General features: G+C 34.1%; 1 protein-coding gene across 1 annotated transcript; it reads right to left on the reverse strand.

The window, feature by feature from the left end:
* Positions 1-13,435: 13,435 nt before the first annotated feature.
* LOC127135460 (pre-mRNA cleavage factor Im 25 kDa subunit 1) lies at positions 13,436-15,182 on the reverse strand. The gene is made up of 7 exons (XM_051062163.1): positions 14,772-15,182; positions 14,632-14,677; positions 14,460-14,553; positions 14,312-14,379; positions 14,090-14,176; positions 13,894-14,004; positions 13,436-13,795 (listed from the first exon to the last, which is right to left on the reverse strand). The coding sequence occupies exons 1-7, from the start codon at positions 14,912-14,914 to the stop codon at positions 13,724-13,726; spliced, it is 621 nt and encodes a 206-aa protein (XP_050918120.1). The 5' UTR covers positions 14,915-15,182; the 3' UTR covers positions 13,436-13,723.
* Between the last annotated feature and the right edge of the window lie 12,507 nt (positions 15,183-27,689).

Genomic DNA, 27,689 nt, shown 5'->3' on the forward strand with positions numbered 1-27,689 from the left:
ATCTTCAGATATAACATCCATTCGAGCAAGAACAATCAAAACGGTTCCCGTTGAGTACAACGAATGTAAGGGGTGCTAATACATTCCCCTTTCATAACCGACTTCCTTACCTAGTAAATCTCTTTCCCCCAGGTTTTATCGATGTTTTCCCTTTCCTCCAGGAATAAATAAAGTTCGATGGCGACTATGTTGTATGTTCGAGCGTGCGATGCGTCAGAATATATTTCCGTTAGCTTTAGATACCCGGTACTTCAAAAGGTGCTGTGAAAATGCCATTATTCAGTGGAAAATGCTTCTAACCAGATACATTCTCCAATGTCTCTGTTGGAATGCTTCTTCACTAAGTTTGCTCTCATGTTCAAAACCTTCAACGAATCATTCTCTACCTCTATAAAAGGAAGGTGAAGATTTGAAGGAAAGCGCACAATAACACAATACAATATATTGAGCATAACTATGAGCTTTCATTTGTAACTGTTATTGCATAAGATCTTAAGATTTCGTATCTCTGTATATCTATCTTAAGAGGTTAAGAATCTTTATGGTTGTTGCACAATTGCTATACTTTTGATTGTGTATCAAAGTATAATGGTTACCATTTCTACTAAATTATTTGTTTAAAATAGAGGAAGTCTCTTTCCTGCATGCTTGAGCGAGGAAGTCTCTTATCTGTGTACTTGAGTAGTGAAGTCTCTTTCTAGGCTGATTGAGCAGAAGTCTTTTGCAAGGTTACTTGAGCAGAAGTCTCTTTCTAGGCTAATTGAGCATTGAAGTCTCTTGCAAGTGTGCTTGAGCAATTTGTAACTTGTTTGGTTATAGTGAAAAAATCTTATTGAGGCAAGGGGATTGGACTACTCTCAGTTGAGGAGAAGAACCAGGATAACTTTGTGTGTTGCTAGCATTTACTTCTAATCACTTTATTTCCACTGTTATTACTTGTTCGGATATCAGACTCTGAATATGGTTCAAATTCTAAAGTTCTAATATCATAAGTGAAACGATTTTTTGGCATGCCCAATTCAACCCCCCTCTTGTGTATTTTTCTCACCTTCAGATTATTTTTTCCCATAATTCATGATTTATACTTTGAAGAAAGATTCTAAACCTAGTCTACCAAATATTAAATCTACTATCATTAAAAAGGGGGTGGTGTGTTTATAAAAGATCTCTTGTCGAAAGTCATCTTCTTCCTGATATAATTAGTCCTTAAACATGAGTGAGGCTCTGATATCAATTGTTGGACATGTGAATTATGTCATCCCGAAAAGTATGGTTTTTAAAAAACTTGCGGACTAAAATTAGAGTTTAAAATATTTTGAAAACATTTAAGTATTAAGCAGCGGAAAATAAAGAGTTAAGGGAACAAAGGAACATCAAGAGTTATAGAGGTTCGTTCAAACAAGAAAATGACTCACTCCTCTCCCCAATAATTGATCTTGAGAGTATCCAATAAACTTTAAGAGCTTTTAGTAGGTAATACTCAGAAACCCCCTGATACAAGGAAAATTGGTTAACTTCTAACCTAAACAACAAGACTTGAAATTTGGAAACTGAGTCTCCTCTTCCAAACGGTGGATTGAAACGGTTAGTCCTATTTCCAAAAATGGTAGACCAAAACTGTTAGTCTCAAGATTCTAAACAAAATTTGTAAGCTTTTACCATGGGGTGAGCTTACGAACCGTTAAACCTTGGTTTTACATGGGATAACCAATAACTTGGGAGATTTTAATACCGGGTTAATCTCGAACCTTATCCAAGATTTTATCACAGGTTAAGCTTGAACCTAACCTTGGTTTTACATGGGCTAACCAAGAACCTAATGACCTTTTATCATGTGCTAGTCTCAAACCTATTAAGCTTCTAATTACGGGCCGAGCTTGGACCTAAATAAGGGTTTGATCACACAATGCCCAAACCAAAAATTTTACGAGTTTAACTTCTAACCCCAAACAATACTTAAATGGATAATATTCAACCAAGGTGTAAACAAAATATTCCCTTGGTGATTTTTACAAATCTACCCTCCCCAAATTACAAATTATCCTCATTTGCAAAAGAACTTTCTCGTATAAGCACTTCAGCTAAAATACTAGTAGGGAATTTTTATTATTTATTTTATTATTATTATTATTATTTTATTTTATTTTGTGTGTGTGTGTGTGTGTGTGTGTGTGTGTGTGTGTGTGAGAGAGAGAGAGAGAGAGAGAGAGAGAGGTGTAAGAACACGATTCTGAATGAAATGAAATGAAGAAAGGGATCTCTATTATAAAGCTAGAGGTTGGATAAAAAAGAAAATTGATTTTAATGTCTTTTAAGACAATCTAATAGATTAGAACCTAATGCTAATCGATTAGAATCTCATATGGTAATAATTATGGGTTCCAAAAAGGAAAGAAAGATATCTAGCCATTATAATCATTAATATGTTGTCGTAATCTATTAGAGCTCGGCTTTAAACTGATTTAATCGATTAGGCAAGTGTTCCAATCGATTAGAAAAGGCAAAACTTTTCCCATAACAATTTTGACTGCTATGAATACATATGACACAAATTTAAGACATTTTTTAAGATACTTTTTAAAAATAATCATTTAAAAAATATGTTTTAGTGTGTGTGTGTGTGTGTGTGTGTGTGTGTGTGTGTGTGTGTGTGATTTAGCCATGCAACTTTATGAGAATCCCATTTTGCTTTACAAGTTATTCACTCAGATTAAGACAAGACTTTCTTGTACTTCAATACTTTGTTAGATGCTTTTTTTTGTAGACACTTGCTTGAGTTCACTTGAGATGAGACTTTAGCTTATATTCAATTTGGTGACATCATCAGATAGTCAAGTCCATCAAACCTTAATACTTAGGCTTGCATCTTTATCTGATTAATCATGTATGCTTGACTTTGTTAGAGGATATTAGAGTCATCATCAATAAGTTGTCATCATCAAAATTTCACCAAAAGTCGTCGTCCTTGTTAAAAGAATATCACCTGCAAAACAAGGCTCCACAAATAGGAAAAAATAACATCGTCGAATGTGAACTCCATGCTGATGTTGAAGACTATCTATGGGTGGACTGAAAAGTTTTGGGATGTTATACCTTATTTAGCACCAAAGACAGGTTGAAGCGGGTATGTAGGAATGTTGGACCATCCTCTAACTGAGAGGTAATTGTCCCTAGACCAGAGATGAGAATTTGTTGTCGTTATGAGGTGTGTGGCTCCTCATATATGTGAAAGCTTTTTAATACTAATGTGAATACAAAAAGAGTCTTCCTACATTGACAGTGTTCTTACGTTTATTCCATATTTTTAGGAAGTGTTCAGACCCATTCCAGACTCAAGGGTTGGTTTATCAAAAATAGGACCATATGTTTTTTTTAGTATACATGGATTTTCCTTGAAGAACTTCAAGTTTAGGTTTTTCTTTTTCATGCCTCTCAGTTGTCCCATGCACAAAACACATTGTGAGATCCCAAAAGGGGCGCTCCTGGAAAAGGGGGGTGATTACAATTTAGATGTGATGACGGCAACTCTAAGGCCATTGTGTCCAATGATTCTTGATGATAATCGGTCATTATATGTTTTTTTAGCATATTTTATTGTAGCTTTGAGTGCTTTTACCTTTAATCAATTATGTTTTTAGAGATTTAAATAAATATTTTGAAGATTAACGAAGACTTGGATAAATTATGTTGTTTTTTCACTATAAAAGTTCTGATGATGAATAATGAAGAAGAATTGGACATAAATATTTAAAGAAAATAAGGGGAATGAGAAAAAATTGGCAGATTCCATGAAGATAAAAGTTTTGGCAACTTCTTGAAAAAAATGTGTCGCATAGGACAAGAAAGCCCATCATATTTTTAGCAATCTCCATACGCCTCATACCCACTAAGAGAAAATAAGGTAGTTTTATAAAAAGATAATAATAGAAAATTCAAGAAACCCTTTATTCTTACAGAATACATTTGTTGGAAAACACTGACATAAAGAAAATAAAGGAACACAATCACAACACAAGGACGTGAAAACTTCAAAACCGGAGAAAAAAACAATGTCGCTGTCAAATGACAAGTAAAGAATAAAAAAAGTGAAAATTTTTACAACAAATAATCTACCCTCAACCATCCCTACGACTTCCTGTACACCCACACTCCCTTAAAATAAATATTTAGCTACATGTCACAACACTATAACATAAGAGTGTAAGAGAAAAGAGAAAGAAATCAAATACAAGCTTAAAGTATTTATTAGTGGTGCATTTTATAATGATTAACTTGAATTCATTATATAGCTTTTGATTTCCTCTTTCTTTACCAAATTAAGTGTTATGGGACTTCTTCAAGATGTATATTTTTAACTAACACCAACAATCTCCACCTTGATTGAAAATAATACATCAACTTTCATTGTCTTTACTAATAATCGTAGTTCAAAAGAACTATCATACTCCATCATAAAGAGTATAGTCACTTGAAGTTACACCACTTCAAGAACTTTCGTATTGTGTTCATCGACAATCCTAATTCAAAAACTATTATACTCCATCGAAAGAAGAATATACTTCACTTGAAGTTAAACTATTTCAAGAATTTTCATAAATAAAAAATCAGATTGAAAACTTATGGTGCAACTTCCATGTTGCCATGAAGTTCTTTAACCACTGACCTAATCTCGCAGTACACTTCGCACCAATGTCAATCGAATTCCGTGCTAACAACTAACCAACAATTCAGATAAAAACAATTATTCTTCCATCAATTTTCTCTATCTCAAACTACACATCAGAACTTGTAACTACAAGTCAACAATATTTTCACAACACCACCTATATTTTTTGACGTGGAAGATGAAGCAAAACTACAACCACATAACATACTAATAAGGGAGATATCCTTAATCTTCAACTAATGTGGTCAAGCTCATTTATTATAAATATTTATATTTAATATGAAGATATAAATGATAAAGTGATGGCATCATTAAAATTAAGAATTTGTTTAAAATTGCACAATTTGTGGCATAAAATGAAAATTGATGAAAGCTTAACATCTAAAAAAAATATAATTTATCCATGTGTGTTGCCCAATCCAACATAAGAAAAAACTATTCATCATCGACCAATACGAGATAAGAGTGGGAATAATGAACCCGACCACTACCAGAATCTTAGAGGCCATTAAGAAGTTTTAGAAATAAATACAAAAATGGGATCAACTCTTTATTGTCCGACTTTTACTAGGGCGTAAGTGAATCTGAAAATTGATTAAATAGACAATTTAAATTAAATTGAAAAAAAAAACATTTTTCTGATTCGGTTCAAAAACTAAATCGAATAAAAAAACCCAAAGTAGTTTGGTTCGATTCTCGATTTTTTTTAAAACTATCATTCCAATGAACCAAACGGATTGCTATATTTACCCATATACTCATTTATTCAATCAATTATTAAGATCAAATTTTATCCTTCTTCATTTTTGTTTACGCAGTTAAACAAAAACTTACTCTCACCAAATTATTATTATTAATGACCATATCTCTGTTGCTCTCATCATCATCGTTTTAATGGTGAGTTTTTTTTAATTGTATTATCAACTACCAAATGCCAACTTTTGAATTTGATGGGAAGATTATTTTGATTGTATTAGTCACTTTCAAGTAGCAATTTTTGTATATTATGGTTAATTTATTTTGGTTGTATTTGTCAATGTCAGTTATCAACTTTTGTATTTGATAATCGACTTATTTCATAATACAATAGAAGTCATATCACTGCTGAATTAAATACAATCTATAGGTTATTTGAAAAAATAATAATAAAAATATACCAAAAAATATAATAGTGAAGGATACACAAATTAATATAATATTTTAAAAAAACAATATAAACTGATTAACCGAACCAAACCGAATAGTTTAGTTCAATTCCTTTTTTAAAAAAACACTAAAACAAAAACCTAACCGACTAAGATATCGTTAGATCAAATATTATTTTGACCAAAAATCGATCTAAATCAAATCGATTACACTCCTAATTTCTACCGATAAATTTGAAATATTACTAATATTATCTAAATTAGAAATTTGTTAAGTAGAATGATATGATTTTCATAGTAAAATCTCATAAATTCATAGAAGAAATTTTATAAATTAAATCGAGTCATATTATCAACTTCTCATTGTCAATAAAGCACTTTTTATTGCATCTTAAGATAGATATTTATAAAATATAAATAAGGAATGAAAGAGAATCAATTTTTTCTTAACGACATAAAATATCGTGCAAATCCTACGAAATGGTGAAGGGTGATACATAGTGAATTTGCATTCAATTATTCTGCGAGTGATTTTAACTTCAATCTGATTTTTTATTTTTTTTTATTTTTTTTTATTTTACTATCTCTCTGATGGATAATTAATTGGCTAATTAATGATGGTTATGAAGAGTCATATAGCAATTTATGAAAAGTATGAAAAGTCAAAATACAAATTTTAGGATGTGTCGGGGAAGTTGGCACACCCCAAAAAATTAGAGGAGACGTCAGATGCATTGGGCCTCATGAAGAGGCACCAATGCTTGTGGCGCTTGCATGACCCTCCATGAAGAGGAGCCAAGCATCTGGCGCCTCAGTGTGTTGCTTGTGAAAAGAAAATTTAATTTTGCAACCAACGAGAATCGAACACACAACCTTACTTTCGTCCATTATTTTATTTAATGTTTATTTTCATAAAATTAAAATATTCTTTTATACAATACTTTTTTTATTAAATAATTCTTTTTATAAAATAAAAAATATATATTTTATTTAATTTTATTATAATGAATTTAAAATAAACATAAATATTTTAACTATCTACGTTCATATTTGATATGTCGGATGAATATTATCTATATTTTATATTTAATGTTATAATATAAAATTGCGATTGTACTCTTAAGAAATTAAAATGCAAATATTAAATAATATTCTTAACTTATATATTTTAAGAGATTAATTACTATACACTGTCAGCGTAAAAAGTTTTACACCATCGGTTCATCACCATCACCTATTTGTATTACTTTATAGATTTTTAAATAAAAGTCAAACTTCTTTTAATATTCAACGTCTATAATTAAGTGATGGTGTAAAACCCTTTTACACTGACAGTATATTTCAATTAATCTCATATTTTAAAACAATGATAAAATAAAATTAAATATATATTTAGTTCATTTAAAATTTTAAAATAGATATAAAAGTTCTAAGTGAAAATAATTAAGACAAATATATAGAGATGAAACAATTTAATCTAATGTAATTATACATTATTTTAAAACTAAAATTTCAACTAAGTTTTAGTAATTTATTAATCTACTGTAATTATACACGATATATTAAATATATGATGAAACAAATTAACATGAACGGTTTGTGGTGCAGTGGTAACATAGTTGACTCCTGATTAAAAGGTTGTGTATTTGATTCTTGTTGGCTGTAAAATTAAATTTTCTTTTCACAAGCAACACACTGAGGCGCAAGATACATTGGCGTCTTTCTAATTTTTTGGGGGATGCGCATCCTCTCCCAAAGTTGGTTATTTTGAAAAAAAAATTGAAAAGATGGTTATTTTTATATTTTTTTGAAAAATCTAATTATTTTAAAAAAAAATCTCAAAATATCTTTAATGTTATGCCTTCGCTCAATTTATTTTTTATTAGATTCATTTTTTATTATAAATTATTTTTTATTTTTCACGTGTATTAAAAAAATTATAATTATTATATAAAAATAAGAAATTATAATTAAAAAGTGAACGAATAATAAACTTTTAAGAATATAATAAAAAAATATTAGTTATTCATTTATAATATAAAATGAATTATATTATGATAATTTTTTTTTCTAAAATCACTTATAAGGGAGTATTAATTTGTAAAATACTAGTTGGAATTGGTGATACAGATGGAGAATGAGAGGGCAAAGAAGATAAAAGAAGGTTAAAAAATTAATTATTTTTATTTAAATTCTAATTTATCAGATTTTATTTTTTATGAATATCTAACTTTTTAATTTTAATAAATATATTATTTTCATTAACATTATTTTATAACTTCAAAAAATGCCTAAAAATAATTTTTCTCATTAAATATATTACTTTAAGTTATAATATTATTTTCTAATTAAATAACATATTAAAGTACCAATATTGGAGACAAGAAAAAATTCAAAAGTTATTAAATAAGATGATGTAAAGATTGATTTTTAAAATGTGAATATTCTTTTTAAAAATAATCAAAAATACATTTAAACTAAAATATAATTATTATTCATTTTTAAAATACATCGCTCAAATAGTTTTTAATATGTGAGATGATAATTCTCATAAATAAAATGTGAGTTGAGAGTTCTGTGTTATTTAAAAAGAGTGAAGTTGAATGAGTTGAAAGTTATTTTTTTTAAGTTGAATACTTTGTTCCTACTTATAATTTTAAAAAGTTGATTTTTTAAAATTTATTAAATAATTAATATATTTAATCCATTAAAAAATCCAATTAATTATTAAATGAGTGGAGTTGAATGAGTTGAAAGTTCTACTGTATTTTAAAAAAAGTAAAGTTGAATACTCTATTCCTACTTATAATTTTAAAAAGTTGATTTTTTTAAATAATTATTAAATGAGTGAAGTTGAATGAGTTGAAAGTTCTAGGGTATTTTAAAAAAAGTAAAGTTGAATACTCTGATCCTACTTATAATTTTAAAAAGTTGATTTTTTTTAAATTTATTAAATTATTAATCCATTATAAAATCCAATTAATTATTAAATGAGCTTAAAAATAAATTTTCATTGAAGATATGTTAAATCATCATGACATGATAAAGATCTTATCGGTGATACATTATGAGTAAAAGTGTTTCAAAAAAGACCATATAAGTGGATGGACATGGGTATTAAAGAAGAAGAGATCGTTGAATTAAAAGTGTTATATTGCTTGAAATATAGATGTTGACCATTTATAGGTAACACGACCTAATGTACTGCTCCCATATGACCCATCAACTATTTACTTCAATCATTTTGTACATTAAAAGTCTTTTAAACGTGTTGCTTGATCCGAATATACGTTCTAATAAATCTTTTGTCTAAATACCTTTGTTTTAAAAAAAAAATCAAAATATCCCTATTTAAAAAAAAATCTTAATCTATCCCATTTTGAACAGGAGGCGCCAGATGAATTAGCGTATGCTCTTAAATTTAGAGAGGAGACGCCAATTGGATTGGCTAGTGCTCCTTGTGTTGTCAATCCAATTGGCGCCTATGTGCTAAGCTTTAAAGGAGACGTCAATTGGTCTGACATCTGTGTGTGTTTTGTAATTTTTTTTGAAAAATATTGTACATGATAGATAAAGTCGAAATCGGACCAATTCATATTAATATTAATACCCGTTTGCACAAAAAAGACTAATGTCGATGACCGAAATCACCTAACCGGCATCCGGTCCCACATCCCCCAGCTACCCGAACTCGTGGCCCTAATCCACGTTGATGATTTACCCCAGGTGTTTGAGTATTTGAGGACCCATGAACATCACCATCAACTGCAGGAGATTGCCTCAGATAGTCATACAAATCAACGTAGTCTTGTGTATGCATCGAAGGGGTACCGTCATAGCTGATTTCATGACCCATGTCAGAGTAGTTGGGTTGTGTTTGAGTTGTTGGAGGACGACCGGGACAATTGAATGGAGACATTGGTGTGAATGATGCATCGAGGAAAGGTTGAAATGATTGTTGTGGTGTTTGATAGACACATGGTTGTTGAAGGTTTTGGTTTTGAGATGTTTGAGCTTCTTGGCTATGGTAGGAAGAGGGACGGTAGATGTTAAATGATCGTTGAGTATTTTGACTAAGGCAGCTATGGTAGGGTGATGTGTTGGGTGCATAGCGATGTTGGGTCTCTTGATGATGATCTAGTTGGTGGTGGTGATACGGGGTATGCTCTTGGTATTGTGGTTGGGTGTATGACATGTTAGGGTAGTATGTTTGTGGATCGGAAAGTTTGATGGATAGGGGGTTATGAGTAGCCGGTATGACAATGTTGTTGGGGGCTAGATGTTGAGTCTTCGGGTGTGTAAGTTGCTTGTCGTGAGTCGTATAGGTACATATCATCGGCGATGAAGTCAAATCCAACTGATATCTACCAAGCCATATAATTACGACTTGGTTTTTCTTCAGTTGGCATCACAACGTCTGTTAAGACATGGTCTTGACGGTGCTTCCATTTGCGATACTCAGATCTAGCGAAGTTTTGTCATGGGTTAAAGTTCCATTGGTCGTTAACTTTGCGTAGATGTCATTCTCCTAGGTTTGCCGGGGGACCTGGGATGTGTTGAAGCATACCGAACTGCAATTTAACACAATCACTATTGTGCATCTCCACAATGGTGAATCTTATTATCAGTGTGCGTGTAGTCCAAACGGTTGCGTCTTGTTCGTTGATTTCATGGTCATGGTCCAAGTTTAGATATGGACGCCAAATGAACTGAAATGTGAACATATATTACATTATAAATTTGGTAGAAGAAATTAACAAATTATTACGAAATAATTAGGTTAATGGTCATACATCTGTCGGTCGAAGGTGATCCAAGAGATTGTGATACTAGGTAATACAATGTCTATGACATCTATTATAACTCATACCACATGCCGACCATAAAAGTAAAAATATTATTTAGAAATAATAATCGGTAAAGTAAGTAAATATAGTACATTTTAAAGAACTTACTTGTGTGCATAAGGGAATGTGAATGGATTGTTGTTGACGGGCGCTAGGGACGGTAGTATGGACCAACCACATACTTGGAGCAAAACAGCACATCCAAAAAATGTAGATGTGTCTTTGTGTGCATTTTTGCACAAAGAGCTATAAAGATAAGCCAATCAAGCGGACCCCCAACTGTAACTTCCTATTCTATCTACATGTCTTAGTAAAGGTAAATACATAACATGCATACTAGAACCACTACCTTCGGAAAATAAAATAAAAAAGAACCAATTAAAAGCATAATATAACACCTAGTTTTTATTATTCGAGTCTCTTTGGTAGAATTCTCATCTAACTGTAAGCTGTTATAATATGCTTTAAGGCGTAAAAGGAGTATACCTTGACCTCTCGAGTTATCATCTGACAAATTAGCATCCAAGAGGTCCAATAGGCGTCTCCTAGGCTTGCATGCATGCTTCATCTTAACCTAGCCTGGCGCACGCATGGCTCTGCATGCTTATTCAATTTGACCTCTTGGATGCTGATTTGTTAGATGATAACTCGAGAGGTCAAGGTATACTCCTTTCACGCCTTAAGGCATATTATAACATCTTACAGTTAGATGAGAATTCTACCGAATATGCTCGAATAATAAAAATTAGGTGTTATATTATGCTTTTAATTGGTTCATTTTTATTTCCCGAAGGTAGTGGTTATAGTATGCATGTTACGTATTTACCTTTACTAAGACATGTAGATAGAATAGGAAGTTACCGTTGGAGGTCCACTTATTTGACTTATCTTTATAGCTACTTGTGTAAAAATGCACACAAAGACAGATCTACATTTTCTGGATGTGTTGTTTTGCTCCAAGCATGGGGTTGATCCAGACTACGGTCCCTAGCGCCCGTCAACAACAACTCATTCACATTCCCGTATGCACAAAAGTAAGTTCTTAAAAATGGACTATATTTACTTACTTTACCGATTATTATCTCTAAATAAGATTTTTACTTTTATGGTGCAGATGGTTGGCACGTGGTATGAGTTATAATAGATGTCCTAGACATTGTATTACCCAGTATTGCAATCTCTTGGATCACGTTCGACCGACAGATGTATGGCCATTAACCTAATTATTTCGTAATAATTTGTTAATTTCTTCTACCAAATTTATAATGTAATATATGTTCACATTTCAGTTCATTTGACGTCCATATCTAAATTTGATCATGACCATGAAATAAACGAACAAGACGCAACCGTTTGGACTGCATGCACACCGATCATAAGATTCACCACTGTGGAGATGCATAATAGTGATCGTGTTAAATTACAGTTTGATATGCTTCAACACATCCTAGATCCCCCGGCAAACCTAGGAGAATGGCATCTATGCAAAGTTAACGACCAATGAAACTTTAACCCGTGGCAAAGTTTCGCTAGATCTGAGTGTCGCAAATGGAAGCACCGCCAAGACCATGTCTTAACAGACGTTGTGATGCCAACTGAAGAAAAACCAAATCGTAATTATATGGCTTGGTACAGATCTGTTGGATTTGAGTTCATCGCCGAGGATATGTACCTATACGACCCACGCTAGGCAACTTACACACCAGAAGGCTCAACAACTAACCCCTAACAACATTGTCAGACCGACTACTCACAACCCCCTATCCATCAAACTTTTCGATCCACAAACACACAAACATACAACTCTAAAATGCCATACACACAACCACAATACCAAGAGCATACCCCGTACCACCAACAACAACTAGATCATCATCAAGAGACCCAACATCGTTATGCACCCAACACATCACCCTACCATAGTCGCCTTAGCCAAAACACTCAACGATCATTTAACATCAATCGTCTCTCCTCCTACCATAGCTAAGAAGCCCAAACATCTCAAAACCAAAACCTTCAACAACCATATGTCTACCAAACACCACAACAATCATTACAAATCATTACAACCTTTCCTTGACGCATCATTTCCACCATTCTCTCCCTTCAATCGTCTCGATCGCCCTCAAACAACTCAAACACAACCCAACTACTCTGGCATGTGTCATGAATTTAGCTATAACGGTACCCCTTCGATGCATACACAAGACTACGCTGATTTGTATGACTATCTAAAGAAATCTCCTGCAGTTGGTGGTGATGTTCCTGGACCCTCAAATACTCAAACACCTGGGGTGAATCATCAACGTGGATTAGGGCCACGAGTTCGGGTAGCTAGGGGATGTGGGACCGAAAATCGGTTAGGTGATCCCGGTCATCGACATTAATCTTTTTTATGTAAACGAGTATTAATATTAATATGAATTTGTTTGATTTCGACTTTATCTATCATGTACAATGTTTTTAAAAAAATTACAAAACACACACAGGTGTTAGACCAATTGACATCTCCTTTAAAACTTAACACATAGGCGTCAATTAGATTGACAACACAAGGAGCACTAGTCAATCCAATTGACTTCTCCTCTCTAAATTTAAGAGCAAACACCAATTCATCTAACGCCTCCTCTTTAAAATGGTGTAGATTGAGAAAAAACTTGAAAACAGGACTATTTTAAAAAAAACAGGGATATTTGGATAAAAAATTCTCCAACAAACTTAATAGAAAGATACTATTAATAATTATAGCACGTGTTAGTTGAAGGAAAATGAGGATCTCTTAAAACCTATCAAAACACATATTGATAAAATATGGGGAGAAATCTGATACAAGATTTTCTCTAAGCACTTGTAACAAAGCAACAATCAAACTACCACCAAAAACATGTATATCTCAAGAAAAAAAAAACATTCAAGCTATATATATTTCTGGTTTCAACATTATAGCATAATCAATGTTGTATAAAAACCTATGATACTTACAAGTCCTTCCTTATCTAGAATCCTAATGAAGATCGGACTGAACTGCATGCCTAACGAGATTGCAACCAAATCGCAGCTAAGGTTTAAATTCCGATCATTTTGAAAGAGAACTTTGAGAGTAGCTGCGGGACCGCAGATATAATTGGCCCGTATAACTGCAAAATGCACAGGTAAAGGCGTCAACAGAAGCATTAACTTCAAACAGCAGCATGTCTGTTAGAGTATTGAATTGTGTTGAGTATGACTCATATACCTTATGATTTTCACGAATTTGACACAATGGAACCGAAAGCAACTTCATGTTCTTTGGCACGGTGAACCTTCGAGTTTCTGGAAGCTTTACAAGGAAGAGTTTTGTACACTCCTACATCATGAAGGAAGATCATGAAATTATGATACCTCACTCTCTTAAGAACTTGCTTAAAAATTTTCCATTTTTCAAAATGTACCTTGGGATGTTTGACATTAGGTGGTAAGAAAGGGTGCATCAATGTTTCAAAATCAGACCTCCACCACATTCCAAGACACTCTCCTACCTAAATCAAGTAAACTACTTCATTTCTATTCAAACTTGTCATATAAAACACAGACACGCCGACACTGACATCTGACATCGACACCAAAGGTGTCTATATAACACCATTAAACTAACAAGAAGGTGAGTTTAATACCTCCCACTGTGCCTCATCTTCATCAAGAGAAAGCTTCTTTCCCAGCTTGCGCTTCAATCCATCAGTATCTAAAAATCAATAAATTGAATCATTAGTAAAAAAATTGGCAAACCTTTCAAACTCAATGTTTGAAAAATTCCTCACACACCTGATTCACCTGGCCTCAAACGGCCACCGGGAAGTTTAAAGATGGAATTTTTAATTTGCAAGAGCAGCAAATGAGGATGTTTGAACAACTCAACCTAAAACAAGAATTCAGAATGGGTTTACTGATACACAAATTGAGAACAATTTGTAACAAAAATGGGTAAAGTAGTAACCATTAGAACAGCTTCCACACAAATTCGCATTCCATTTGCAGCATAGCTATTAAAACATGCAGAATCAAACAAACAAATGAGTTTACTGATGCACAACAACAAAAAAGTATAGTAAAATAAGAAGAAAAATAAAAACGAACTTGGATTTGAATCTTTGAAGGGAGTGATGTTTGGAAAAAACGGCATGTTTGGATCCAAAATAGTAAGAATTCAAAGGATATATGTTAACTTCCACCTTCTCAGAATCATGGCTTCCTCCGTTTTCACCTTGCTCTGCACCCATCTGCAATGAAATCAAAAAATTGAAAGATGGTGGTACTTTCTCTGTTTTAGTGCGGTGGCTGGTTTTTTATACCGTAAGAGAAAGAAAATTGAGAAAGGGTGGAAGTGGAGAGGAAGTAGCGTGTCAAGGTTGTTGAAGAAAAGGAAGAATGATATGCCAGGTGGCGGAGCGACAGGAACCTCGACGTACTCGCACCGACATGTTTTTTCGGATAATGTTGGTCGCTGCTCAAATGAAAGAGACAGCAACGTAGTAACCTTAATTCCAAAGATACTTACTTCAGTTCAACTCAATATTGATTTAATTTATTTTTGTAAGATGTAGTAGTCAATTTATATAGTCGATTTTTGGCTATGTGTGGTTTCGGGATTTTTTTATTTAAAATAATTAATATTTTAAAATAATTTCAAAATAATAAATTTAAAAATAAATAAATTAAAATAATCACATTTAAAAAAAGATGCGTCAGATGAACATGAACTGGTGCATCCATTTTGTAACAAGAGAAGGCGTTTAAGGTCTTGGCGCCTGCATTGAAAGCCTCATGAGGAGGCGTCAATGTCCTTGGCGTCTGCATTGGGCCTCATGAGGAGGCGTCAATGTTTATGGCGTCTGCATTGTACCTTATGAGGAGGCGTCAATGCCTAAGGCGCCTGCATGTCCTGACATATTTAGACACTTAGCCTCTTGGCGCATGCATTTTATCTCTCCTCTGTATAAATATCTCGTCTTGGATGCAATATTTTTCACACAAAATCTTCCCCTACTATCGTATTTTCTTTCATTCAACTCCACTCTCCTTCAAGTTTTTGTGTTTTAACCATGTCTAAATACATTCACAAGCGAAATGTCGATTTAATATTTTCCGTCATTGTGTCTCCGATAAAGATTCGAATCTGGAATATAGATTCGTTTGTACGTCTTAATCGGACGTTGAACAGTTGGTTAGATGGAGAAATTAGAGATGGTGAAAGGATTAGAAGAATCCAATGGTTTGTGTTCACGTTCAACCAAAATGGAGAAGTGCGTGAATGAGTGAATATTAAGACTGACCGAGACGTTTATAGGATGATGCATTACATGTTCAAAATTGTTTTGATGGTTGTAGTCTCATAGTTCTTGTATTGTAGTTGTTTTAATTGTTTGTGTTACTGTTTATGTAATGGTATTTTCGTCACAAACTTATAATATGAAATAATTAGGTTTTCATAGAGGTACATGTGAATTTATCTGGTTGTGCTCGTTCCAACACTAGGACAGTTAGTACGATTGTGACCTGGTTGATGGCATGAACTACATAATCTAACCATTTTGTTCGCCGTATCCATTTCGGTTCGAACGTAGGTGCTGTTTGGGCGATCCTTTTTCTTCCTTCGCATAACTTCGTTGTGTCAAACGATGTCCCCTTAATATTCTGGCCAGTAATCCTCTTTTGCTACTACGGAAAAACTAATTTTATAAACATTTGATAGGTTGGGGACTTTGTAAACGTCAGATAGCAAGTAGGATGGATCCATTCGAACCTTTGAACATGCCGCAATGACATGGGAGCAGGGTGTACGAAAGGCTTGGAACTTTCCGCAGTCGTACCAACCTCTATCTAGTTTGATTCTGTATTGTCTCATCGGCATGCCCTCATTGTGATCCATGGACTCGGCAACACTACACCAACCTTTAGTCTGGTCAAACACCGTGACCACATGTGTGTTTGCTTTGGCAGCTTCATGTCCAATAAATTTCATTGAAGCATCACTGAACAATTGCCCAGATTGCAACACTGAACTCCATTTGGAACGTTTGGTCTCAAATAACGCCCCTAGCCTCCAAAGCAGTTATAGGTAGGTTACGGATATCTTTGAAGATAGAGTTCATTGATTCCACAAGATTTGTTGTCATGTGGCCCCAACGTTGACCGTTGTCGTATGCCCTAGTCCACTTCTCCAATGGAATATTGTCGATCCACCGTACTGCATCTGTGTTTGACAATCTTATTTGTCTGTCATCTGTTTCACAAAACACTTGTGACTGATCAATGAACTGACACACTTGTTGTTGTTGTGCTAACATATACAACTCTATATCGTTGTACCCTGATTGTTCATGACTGAGAAACATATGTTGAACATCTTCATCATCTCGAATCTTCTTTTGATAAAACTTCACCTGGTTTTCTGCAAACCAAAACGGATTTTTTTATAGATGATTTGGCCAATAGGAATGCACTGCAATTTCTTTTCTATTCTTTGTTTCAGATGTGAAAAATTTGATTGTCGATGATCTGCTGTCGCGCGCGGATCAAAAACGAGTATTTTTGACAAAACGTAGTTAGCGACAAATTGACTCGGATTATCGTTCTCACAAGGATTCTTGAATGAATTAACCAATGATAGTAATGATTAATGGGGTTTTGGTTGGTTTAGGATTCAATTAAAAAAATTAAATTAAAATAAGTGATTATTGAAATAAGCTGTAGCAACAATTTACTGATTCGGTCTTTGCCTATCATCGACTATCGTAATTCCAACCGCAGATTAACTATTCCTATTCGATTATAATATCAACTGACAAGCGCAATTGATAGTATAAGTTGTATGTTCCTATTATCCGAATTAAGCAAACGGGATTAAGTTTCATGAATTAAGCAAACATGAATTAAACGGACTCGATAACGAATTAAGCAAACGAAATCGTGACTATAGTTAGGATCACACAATCAATCGGATTAAATCAATATAGCATATGTAAATCGGATTAAGCAAACAAAATACATATATTAATATTGAAAGGAATAAAAAACCTGAATAAGAATTACTAAAATCTCAAGGTATCGGAATCCGAATACAGCAACTTGTTTGGATCGATTAGTTCTTCATGAGAATTCTTGCCAAAGCTTTCAAGTATTTCGTGAATAGTCCTCCTCCTAATGTTATGCGGCTGCTAGGTATATGGAAAACAAGGAATTTGGTTTACAACCCAACTGGATCGAAAACATAACCCAAGCCCAAAACTAATGACCCAAAACTTAAATAAAACTAATGCTGCAACTTCAACGAATTTTCTGGCCCTGTTACAGGCCGAATCAGCTTCTGACTTCTTCGTGAAAGTTGTAGATTTTTTTCTTAGCTTTCCATCAACTGGTAGCACGTCTCAATCCGATACTCCTAGCTCAAGATATAATTTTTCTCGCGAAAGCTGCTGATGCTGAAAATTAAATACGAAAATTAAATAAGTGCAAAAATAACATAAATTATGAAAACACATTAAAACATAAAAATAATCAAAGCAAACCGAAGAAATGCTTGAGTACAAACATGAAAGAACGTGTATCAAAATGCACTGATCAAATTCCCCCACACTTGAACTTTTGCACTCCGAGCAAAATGAAAAACAAAACAAAACACAGACACATCAACGATTACTCATTCTAGGCTACAAGTTATCTTCGGTTAAGTTTGCTTCGATAAGTACTAATCTTGCACACTAAGGACATTGTAAGAACACTAATCCACAGTTATGCAAACATAAACCTCCTGAATACACAAATCAACTCGAATCATGTTATTATATTAAAGCCTAACTTACTCATCCTTCTTTGGCTCTTTTTCATTCAGGCGCAATCACATTAAGCCCGTTATCTCCACACACTCATAGCAAGGCGACCGGTTAGTGACTCTGATCCTTTTCGCACGGGATTCTAGTACTTACGTGGCATAACCCTTTGCTTATTCAGTTGTAGTTGCGGGGGATCGGACCGTAATCCGCCCTACCAAGTTCAGTACCAGAAACCGCTGAACCAACTGACAAAAAAAATTTTTTTTGAAGATTCTACATCCGTTGGGTTAAGTGACCGGGTGAGGGTTACCAAACTTAGAAGGTGCATTCCTTTATTTTTTTTCTCTTTTCTTTTTCTTTTTCGGAACACTCACTTATATTCATCGGCTTCCCTGCGTAGAGTGTGTGTGAGATGGTGCTGACTGCTGAAATAAACTACTCAAGAGCTGTCAAAGAACGAGAATTTAAGGCTAAAACATAATAAGAATTCGAATCAATTTCCATATGCAGGAGACTTACAGTGTTAAAACAATACCGATCTTGTGAATTTTTCCCAAGTCTCCGCAAACTAATCTCAAATTATTCTATAGCCTAAAACTTTCAACAAAAATGCAATTTTTTTTTAGAAAGAAAACAAAAACAAAACAAAACAAATAACAAAAACAAAGAAAATAAAGTATTCCCTCCCCCACACTTAAAATATGCATTGTCCTCAATGAAAGAAATAAACATAAAATAAGACAGAGAAGAGAGAGGAAAGAACACACCGAGTAGTCAAGGAGGATAGGTGATCACATAAGCAGCCTTTCCCAAAGAGATATATTCTACATTTTCTTCTTCCAAAGTGGGGCTGTCATGGAATAACTTTGGGTAATGTCCATTGAACTTGAAATTTTTATTAGTATCTTCGCCTTTTATTCCAGGATCAAAGAATCTTCTAAAAATAAAAGTGTCAAATGGACACGTGAAGGTGATCTGATCTGGAATGTCAGTCAATGTCCAATCAAATGCCTTTTTATGCTTCCTTAAAACCAGCAAAAGCTTATTTTCTTGATCGAAATCAAGGTTAGAAGAAATTATAGCCGGTAGTTTTTCATTCATCTCTAAATAAGCATATTTCATATTTTCAGGAAGTTGCTTCAGCTCGAGGGAAGGTGGCTGCTCAATAGAAGGAGTGTTTGGGGCAGCCGGGATGTCAAGAGTTTTATCTACATGAACAACTTTATTTGCAACCTCATCTGCAGTAAGAAGATCAACTTGCAAGGCAGCCTCAATTTCAGCACAAACAGAGCAAATTTTAGTTTCAGTACAAATATCACAAGAATAAACATCATCAAAACCAGACAATGATGGAAAATCAGATGCAAACAAATCACTACAAGTATCATCAACAATTTCAGAAATCAAATCTATTTGAAAAACAAAATGTTCTTCCAAGGGTTGTTGGTTTGATCCTTGAGCTTGCTGCATGGCATTCACCAAAGTGGCAAGCTGCCCAATCTGTGTTTGCAAAGTCTTTAAAGTAGAATCTACTTGTTGTTGAAACTGGAGATTATTTGCAGCAATTTGTTTGACAATATCTTCTAGTGAAGGTCCAGAGCACACAACCTCAAATTCCTTCAGATGCTCATGCGGATCCTCACCTGCAAGACCACTAAACCTTGGAAACAAGTGTATTAAACCAGATTTCAATTCAAAATGAGTGCCAGCTTCAGGATATTCAATACACATGTCATTATAATTCACATCAGGGACAACTAACTGCCTTAAAGTTCTTTGGTCAGCCATAGTCAAAAACAAACACAATGAAGGAAAACGATTAAAATAAAATTAGAAAAATAAACTAACACCGAAATTAATCTAATGACGTCATTTAAAATTTTTGAGAATTTTTTCAGATTTTTTTAAAACTACCAAAACCGAAAATAAATCATAAAAAATAGAAAAATAAGGAATTTCGGTTTTTTAGAGCGGCATCCACTATTTATCCCATAAATAGTGGCTTTTGATTACTGATTTTTTCCTAATCAATCGACAAAAAATCGGAATAATCTGAGACAATTTGTTTAAAAACAGATTTATTTATTTTTCAAACCGCAAAAAGACCAATACGCAAGTTGGACGAAACTGCGAGGAAACTATGACCTATACGCTTAGACACTAAACCTATGACTCTAAAAACGATTAAAAGAAACAAGAATCCCCGGCAACGGCGCCAATTTGATCAACTGTCGCGCGCGGATCAAAAACGAGTATTTTTGACAAAACGTAGTTAGCGACAAATTGACTCGGATTATCGTTCTCACAAGGATTCTTGAATGAATTAACCAATGATAGTAATGATTAATGGGGTTTTGGTTGGTTTAGGATTCAATTAAAAAAATTAAATTAAAATAAGTGATTATTGAAATAAGCTGTAGCAACAATTTACTGATTCGGTCTTTGCCTATCATCGACTATCGTAATTCCAACCGCAGATTAACTATTCCTATTCGATTATAATATCAACTGACAAGCGCAATTGATAGTATAAGTTGTATGTTCCTATTATCCGAATTAAGCAAACGGGATTAAGTTTCATGAATTAAGCAAACATGAATTAAACGGACTCGATAACGAATTAAGCAAACGAAATCGTGACTATAGTTAGGATCACACAATCAATCGGATTAAATCAATATAGCATATGTAAATCGGATTAAGCAAACAAAATACATATATTAATATTGAAAGGAATAAAAAACCTGAATAAGAATTACTAAAATCTCAAGGTATCGGAATCCGAATACAGCAACTTGTTTGGATCGATTAGTTCTTCATGAGAATTCTTGCCAAAGCTTTCAAGTATTTCGTGAATAGTCCTCCTCCTAATGTTATGCGGCTGCTAGGTATATGGAAAACAAAGAATTTGGTTTACAACCCAACTGGATCGAAAACATAACCCAAGCCCAAAACTAATGATCCAAAACTTAAATAAAATTAATGCTGCAACTTCAACGAATTTTCTGGCCCTGTTACAGGCCGAATCAGCTTCTGACTTCTTCGTGAAAGTTGTAGATTTTTTTCTTAGCTTTCCATCAACTGGTAGCACGTCTCAATCCGATACTCCTAGCTCAAGATATAATTTTTCTCGCGAAAGCTGCTAATGCTGAAAATTAAATACGAAAATTAAATAAGTGCAAAAATAACATAAATTATGAAAACACATTAAAACATAAAAATAATCAAAGCAAACCGAAGAAATGCTTGAGTACAAACATGAAAGAACGTGCATCAAAATGCACTGATCAGTCGATTTATTGTAAACCGAGTTACCTCTGTGTTGCGAAAACAAAAACCGAATAGTTGATACTCAAATATTTCACCTTCAATATGGGCACTGATCATGTAATGTTGTGAGCAAGACATTTTTTTAATTCTAACTTTCTTTTCCATACTGAAATTTAATGAATTTATATGTTATTCAAATGCACTTAAATAGCGTAAACATTGAATACTTTGATCACTATATTCATCTGCACAGACTTGACCATGCATGCAGTGACAAGAACATACAAGGAATGCATGCAGTGCCAAGAACACACAATGCACGCGCCCAAGGAATCTCTACACACAAGGAATCTCACAAGAGAATCTATTCCCTAATAGTCCAAACAGGTGCCCATTCCCTAGGCGCATAAAGCAACCTAGACGCCAAGAGCAAGGGCGCTCTTCATGACAAAGACTTCTAGGCGCCAAGAGCAAGGGCGCCTCTTCCTTGCATGTGAATATTCACATGCAGGCGCCAAGAGCAAGGGAGCCTCTTCCTTGCATGTGAATATCACATGCATGCGCCTAAGACTATGGCTACTCTACTTTGCCATGCATGCAACCAATCACATGCTGCGTATGTTGCAAACCTAGTAAGACTCTCTCATCTATAAATAGGCTTCAAATCACAACCTCAAATCATCTCCAACACTAATCATCGATACTCTTTCTTTACCACACTCTTTCTCTACCACACTCAAGCTTTGCAACATTAAATTATGTCTTTGTTGACTATGGGTGATGAACACAGAGGAACACTCGAGAATATATCGACATTTGTATGTTATCACTCTCTTTTTACTTATTTCATATTTATTTCGTATACCTTTGTTATCTATGTTTGTATTATATATAGTTCTTCTTATTGTATTTCTTACTTATGTGTTATTAGGACCCAAAGCGCTTTTGATGCCGTGTGCATGAATATGTATCCCACGATCCTTTGATAGAACCATATATTAGAGGATGTGGATTTGGGAATCTCCTCAACATTGTCTCGTACTCGGTGGACTACAAGTTCATTCTTACTTTGTTGGAGAGATGGAGACCCGAGACCCACACATTTCACCTTCCTATCGGTGAGTGTACCGTCACACTTCAGGACGTATACATGTTGTTGGATCTCCGTATAAATTGTTAGGCTGTGAATGGTAGAGTAAACCAGGACAACTCTATCTGCAATGAATTATTGGGTGTCCCTTTGTGTGACGACCAAACTGAGGGAGAGTCATCCGGTCAAGGAAGGGGACAAGGTATAAAGTTAAAATACCTTAAACAATATTATGTGAGTATAATATTATCTGAAGAATCAATCGAGTACGAAAAAATAATTAAAGCTCGGTATTATATTATGATTTTATTTGGTAAATTTTTATTTCCAGAAAGTACAGGTAATTCAGTAAATATTATGTATTTACCGTTGCTACGTAACATTAATACGGTAAGCACATATAGTTGGGGTTCAACTGTGTTGGCTCATCTATATAGTGCAATATGTAAAAATGCAAAAAATAATACTTGTACGTTTTTTTTATGTGCGTATTTGCTACAAGCATGGGGTTGGTCAAGAATACCGTCACTCGCCCCGATAAATGAGAACTCATTCATGTTTCCGTTTGCAATAAAGTAAGTGTAACACTTTACCATTTAATTAATTATATTTTATATTACAATTAACAGTAAATAATATTTTTCATTTTTTTATCTAAGATGGTCAGTAAGGGGGATGAACTACACTAGGTGTCTGAAACACATTATAATAGTCTATCGCAATCTATTGGACCACATTGGACCAGACGATGTAATACTCCTACACAACTATATTTTAATTTAAAAATACTTATCAAATTATTTATCATCCAATTGTTTCGTATTGTTTTATAGTTTATCTAGAGGCCATATCTGGGACTTGATCATGATGTGAACCATGACGATGCTGCAGTTTGGACATAAAGACACCAATTATCTGGTTCACTATTGTGAAATGCACCAGAGTGACCGGGTCAAACTGTAGTTCGGCATGCAATAACAGATTCCAGAACATCCCACGTGTTTGGGGAATTGGCATTAAAAAAGAGTTGATGCCCAATGGGATTATTCCGACTGGAGAGACTTTGCAAAAGAGATGTGTCATCAATGGAGGAATCGACAACAACACATCTTAAACGAACCATCCATCCATTATGCAAGACCAACTCAATAATATATAGCATGGTTTAGGTCGGTAACAACTCAACAGTTTGTGTCTGAGCCGCGGTATTTGATGGATCCACGCCAACTAACTTCGTCATCGTACGCCCAACAACAAGTTCTCGTCCAACACCAATGTCAAACCACCCAAACCCAACAACCAACCTCACAACATCAACCTACCACATACATCCAACAACAAACACCCAACTTCACAACTCATTCATGCCATCCACCCAACAACCAAACACCCAATGTCGGAATCCATTCATGCCACCCACCCAACCAGAAAACCAAGAATCAAACCCTACCCACCAACAACCATACGCTTCAACCACAACCGTTTATAGCCTAGATGATTCATATGGGTCACTTTATCGTAGTCCCCCACCAATGACCACTCAAACATCCCATCACCAAAACACACAACCATTGTTTAACTATAGTATGCCCTAGGAACCATTGCTTTATTTCCAAAACGATTCAATGTCCCCATTTGGGCAACTATACCGTCCACAATCCACCCAACCCCATCGACCTAACTACGATGGCATGGGCACAGAAATCCATTACAGAAGCGCCGTTGGCCAGAGCCCATCCGGATATTGGGAACAAATCATGACACATCTGTCAAATACCGCTGGAACTTCACACTAGCCATCATTTGATCAGATCAGCACACAAAGACCCCAAACACCTCAGGAAAATCGTGGGAGCCCTCGGAGACAAACTAACGCACCTAGATGTGGAACAGGGGGATGTTTCGATCGGGTCAGTCATTAAATTTTTGTCAATCCCATATAACATTTATTATATCATGAATAAATTTTTTTTACATTAATTTTTATTATCTCGTAAATAAAAAAAATTAAAAGAAAAAAATTAAAAATTAAAAAAAAACAATACAAGGGTGTATTCGCCAGATGAATTGGTGCATACACCACATGCATTAAGTAGGCGCCATAGGCATTGGCGTATCCTTATGAGGCCCAATGCAGACGCCAGAGGCATTGGCGCCTCCTTATGAGGCTTCCAATGCAGGCGCCAAGGCCTTAGGCGCCTCCTCTTGGTACCAAACGGATGCGCCAGTTCATATGGTGCACCTTTTTTTAAATGTGGTTATTTTGGAAAAAAATTGAAAAATTTGTTATTTTGGAATTATTTTTGAAAATGTTGGTTATTTTTAATAAAAAATCTGGTTTCGGCTTTCCTTTGTATTTACCTTTGTATACATGACGTCACACGGGTTTCCCATGTCTATGAGGATTCTCGCCACATCGAAGTTGGCTATGTTGGACAAGTTACTTCAGCATAAAAGGGAGGATCAATTGTAGTATTGAAAATTCGCAATTAAACTTATGTTTTTGATACTTAAAAATCTAGATTGAGTTAGTATTAAAATTAGAGTGAAAAACAAAAGTAAGTAAAGACAGTAAAATAAATAACATAAGATAAAAGATAAAGGTTATAATGACACCAATGATTTATCCAGATTCAGTCGAACATTTGTTTATTCTTGTCTCCAATAGATTTTCTTTAGATTTTAACTATAAACTTGAACTTTTACATATTATGCTCCGAAACCTTTGATACAAGTGGATCTAGAGATTTTATAATGACTTATCTCTAACCAAAATAAACTTTTTCAACGGGCTGAGCTAACAAACCGTTTAGAGATTTTTCATACTGATCTCAATAATCAAACAGAACTTTTTCAGGCTAATTTATTAAACAAAACATAGATTTTTAAATTGATTAATCTCAAGAACCAAATTATATTCTTTAAGAGTGTCACACTATTTAAAGTATCAACAATAACACGACACTAATATAACTTCTTCCTCACAAGTAATTTTACTCACAAGACACTAAGGAAATTTTGGTGAAAAAGAAAAGAAATATATATATATATATATATATATATATATATATATATATATATATATATATATATATATATATAAAGAGAGAGAGAGAGAGAGAGAGAGAGAGAGAGAGAGAGATTCCAAAGAAATAGAGAAATTTGAAATTCTGGTATGTGGTGAGGAGGAGAGGCGCTTCCTTTATATAGGAGAAGAATTGGCTAAAAAGAAAATGATCCATGTGCCAATTAACTCATCTAATCGATTAGGTCCTAATCCTAATTGATTAGATACCTCAAATAATTGATTATTCATGTCAACTTTGGAAACTTCAGATAGAGATGTGTTATCAATCATTAAAATATTGTCATAATTTATTTTGCTTCATATGACAAATTAGCTTTAGGGTCTAATCAATTAGGTAGCTCAAAAAAATTGTTAATGAAGTTGATAGTTTCCTAATTAACAGACTAATGCTTAAAACTATTTTAACATGTTTTGTTAGTAAAAGGTGGTTTTAAAAATGTTTTAAACGTGTGTGTGAATTACCTTAGTATCTTAGGATTTACTCTCCTACTTTAACAAGACTTTGGTACTCAGACAGACACAATAAGACGAGCTTTCACACTTTCTTTCTTTCATAACTTTGAGGCTTTCAAGTTCCCTTGCAAGATACGACGATCATACAATCTTTCAATGGAACTTTGAGTCTCCTATTTGATGAGGCTTGATATGTCTTTAAGTTGATTACCATCATCATATAGTTGGAAGGTTATTTCCACATACTTTTACAAACATTACCGTTGTCGTCGTCTCAACACTTAGGAAGGTTCTCAGTAGGATCATCAGTTTTATACCTACAAGCACATAGATCCACATTCTCTCTCTTTTTTATGATGACAACACATCTCTTGGGGAGGTGGTAAAAAAAGACGGATTGGTAAAACTTGGAGTGGCTAAACTCCGTCTCTTGTGAGTAGAGAGTATATTATACTCCCTATGAGAGTATATCCCCCCCCTCCCCCTTGTCATAACCAAAAAGGCAGAAAACATAAAACATGGATCAAGAAGCATCATATAGATAAAGGGAGGAAGAAGAAGAAGTAGAGGCACATAAGCATACTAATCGATACATGATTTATTTATAATTCCTAGTTTAGTTCTTATGAAAAATAAGCTTTCTTTAGGAAGAGGTTTTGTAAAAAGTATATGCGAGTTGATTAGCTGAGGTCACAAATTTAAGTATGCATTCTCCTTTTTCAACATGATCCCTAATAAAGTGGTGTCTGACTTCAATGTGTTTAACTCGAGAATGAAGTACCGGGTTTTTAGTGAGGTTTATGGTGTTAGTGTTATCGCATCTTATCAAGACAGCTTCGAGATTAACACCGTAATCACTGAGTTATTGTTTCATCTAGATAATATGAGAGCAACAAATACCCACAACAACATATTATGCCTCAACTATGGATATTATGGCATTTACTATGCTAAGAGACAAGCGAGTTTCCAAGTAAGTGACATGTATTGCTGGTACTTTTTCTATCCAATATGCATCCAGAAAAATCAAAATTAGTGTAACCAACTAAGTCACAATCGACTCATTTGAGGTACAATAGACGACCCATTTATTTTGTGTCAATGAGATATCTCATGATACATTTGACCATACTTATATGTCATTCTTTCGAGGATTCTTGAAAGCGAGCACAAAAACATACATTAAACGCGATATCAGGAAGAGATGCATTGAGATGGAGAAGAGAGTCTATCATACCAAAATATTTGGTTTTTTCAACTAGTATTCCATTTTAGTCCTCAAGGTTGCATGATGTTGATATTGGAGTTAATATTACTTTGGA

This window comes from Lathyrus oleraceus, chromosome 1, assembly GCF_024323335.1.
Source record: "Lathyrus oleraceus cultivar Zhongwan6 chromosome 1, CAAS_Psat_ZW6_1.0, whole genome shotgun sequence".
Taxonomy (NCBI): domain Eukaryota; kingdom Viridiplantae; phylum Streptophyta; class Magnoliopsida; order Fabales; family Fabaceae; genus Lathyrus; species Lathyrus oleraceus.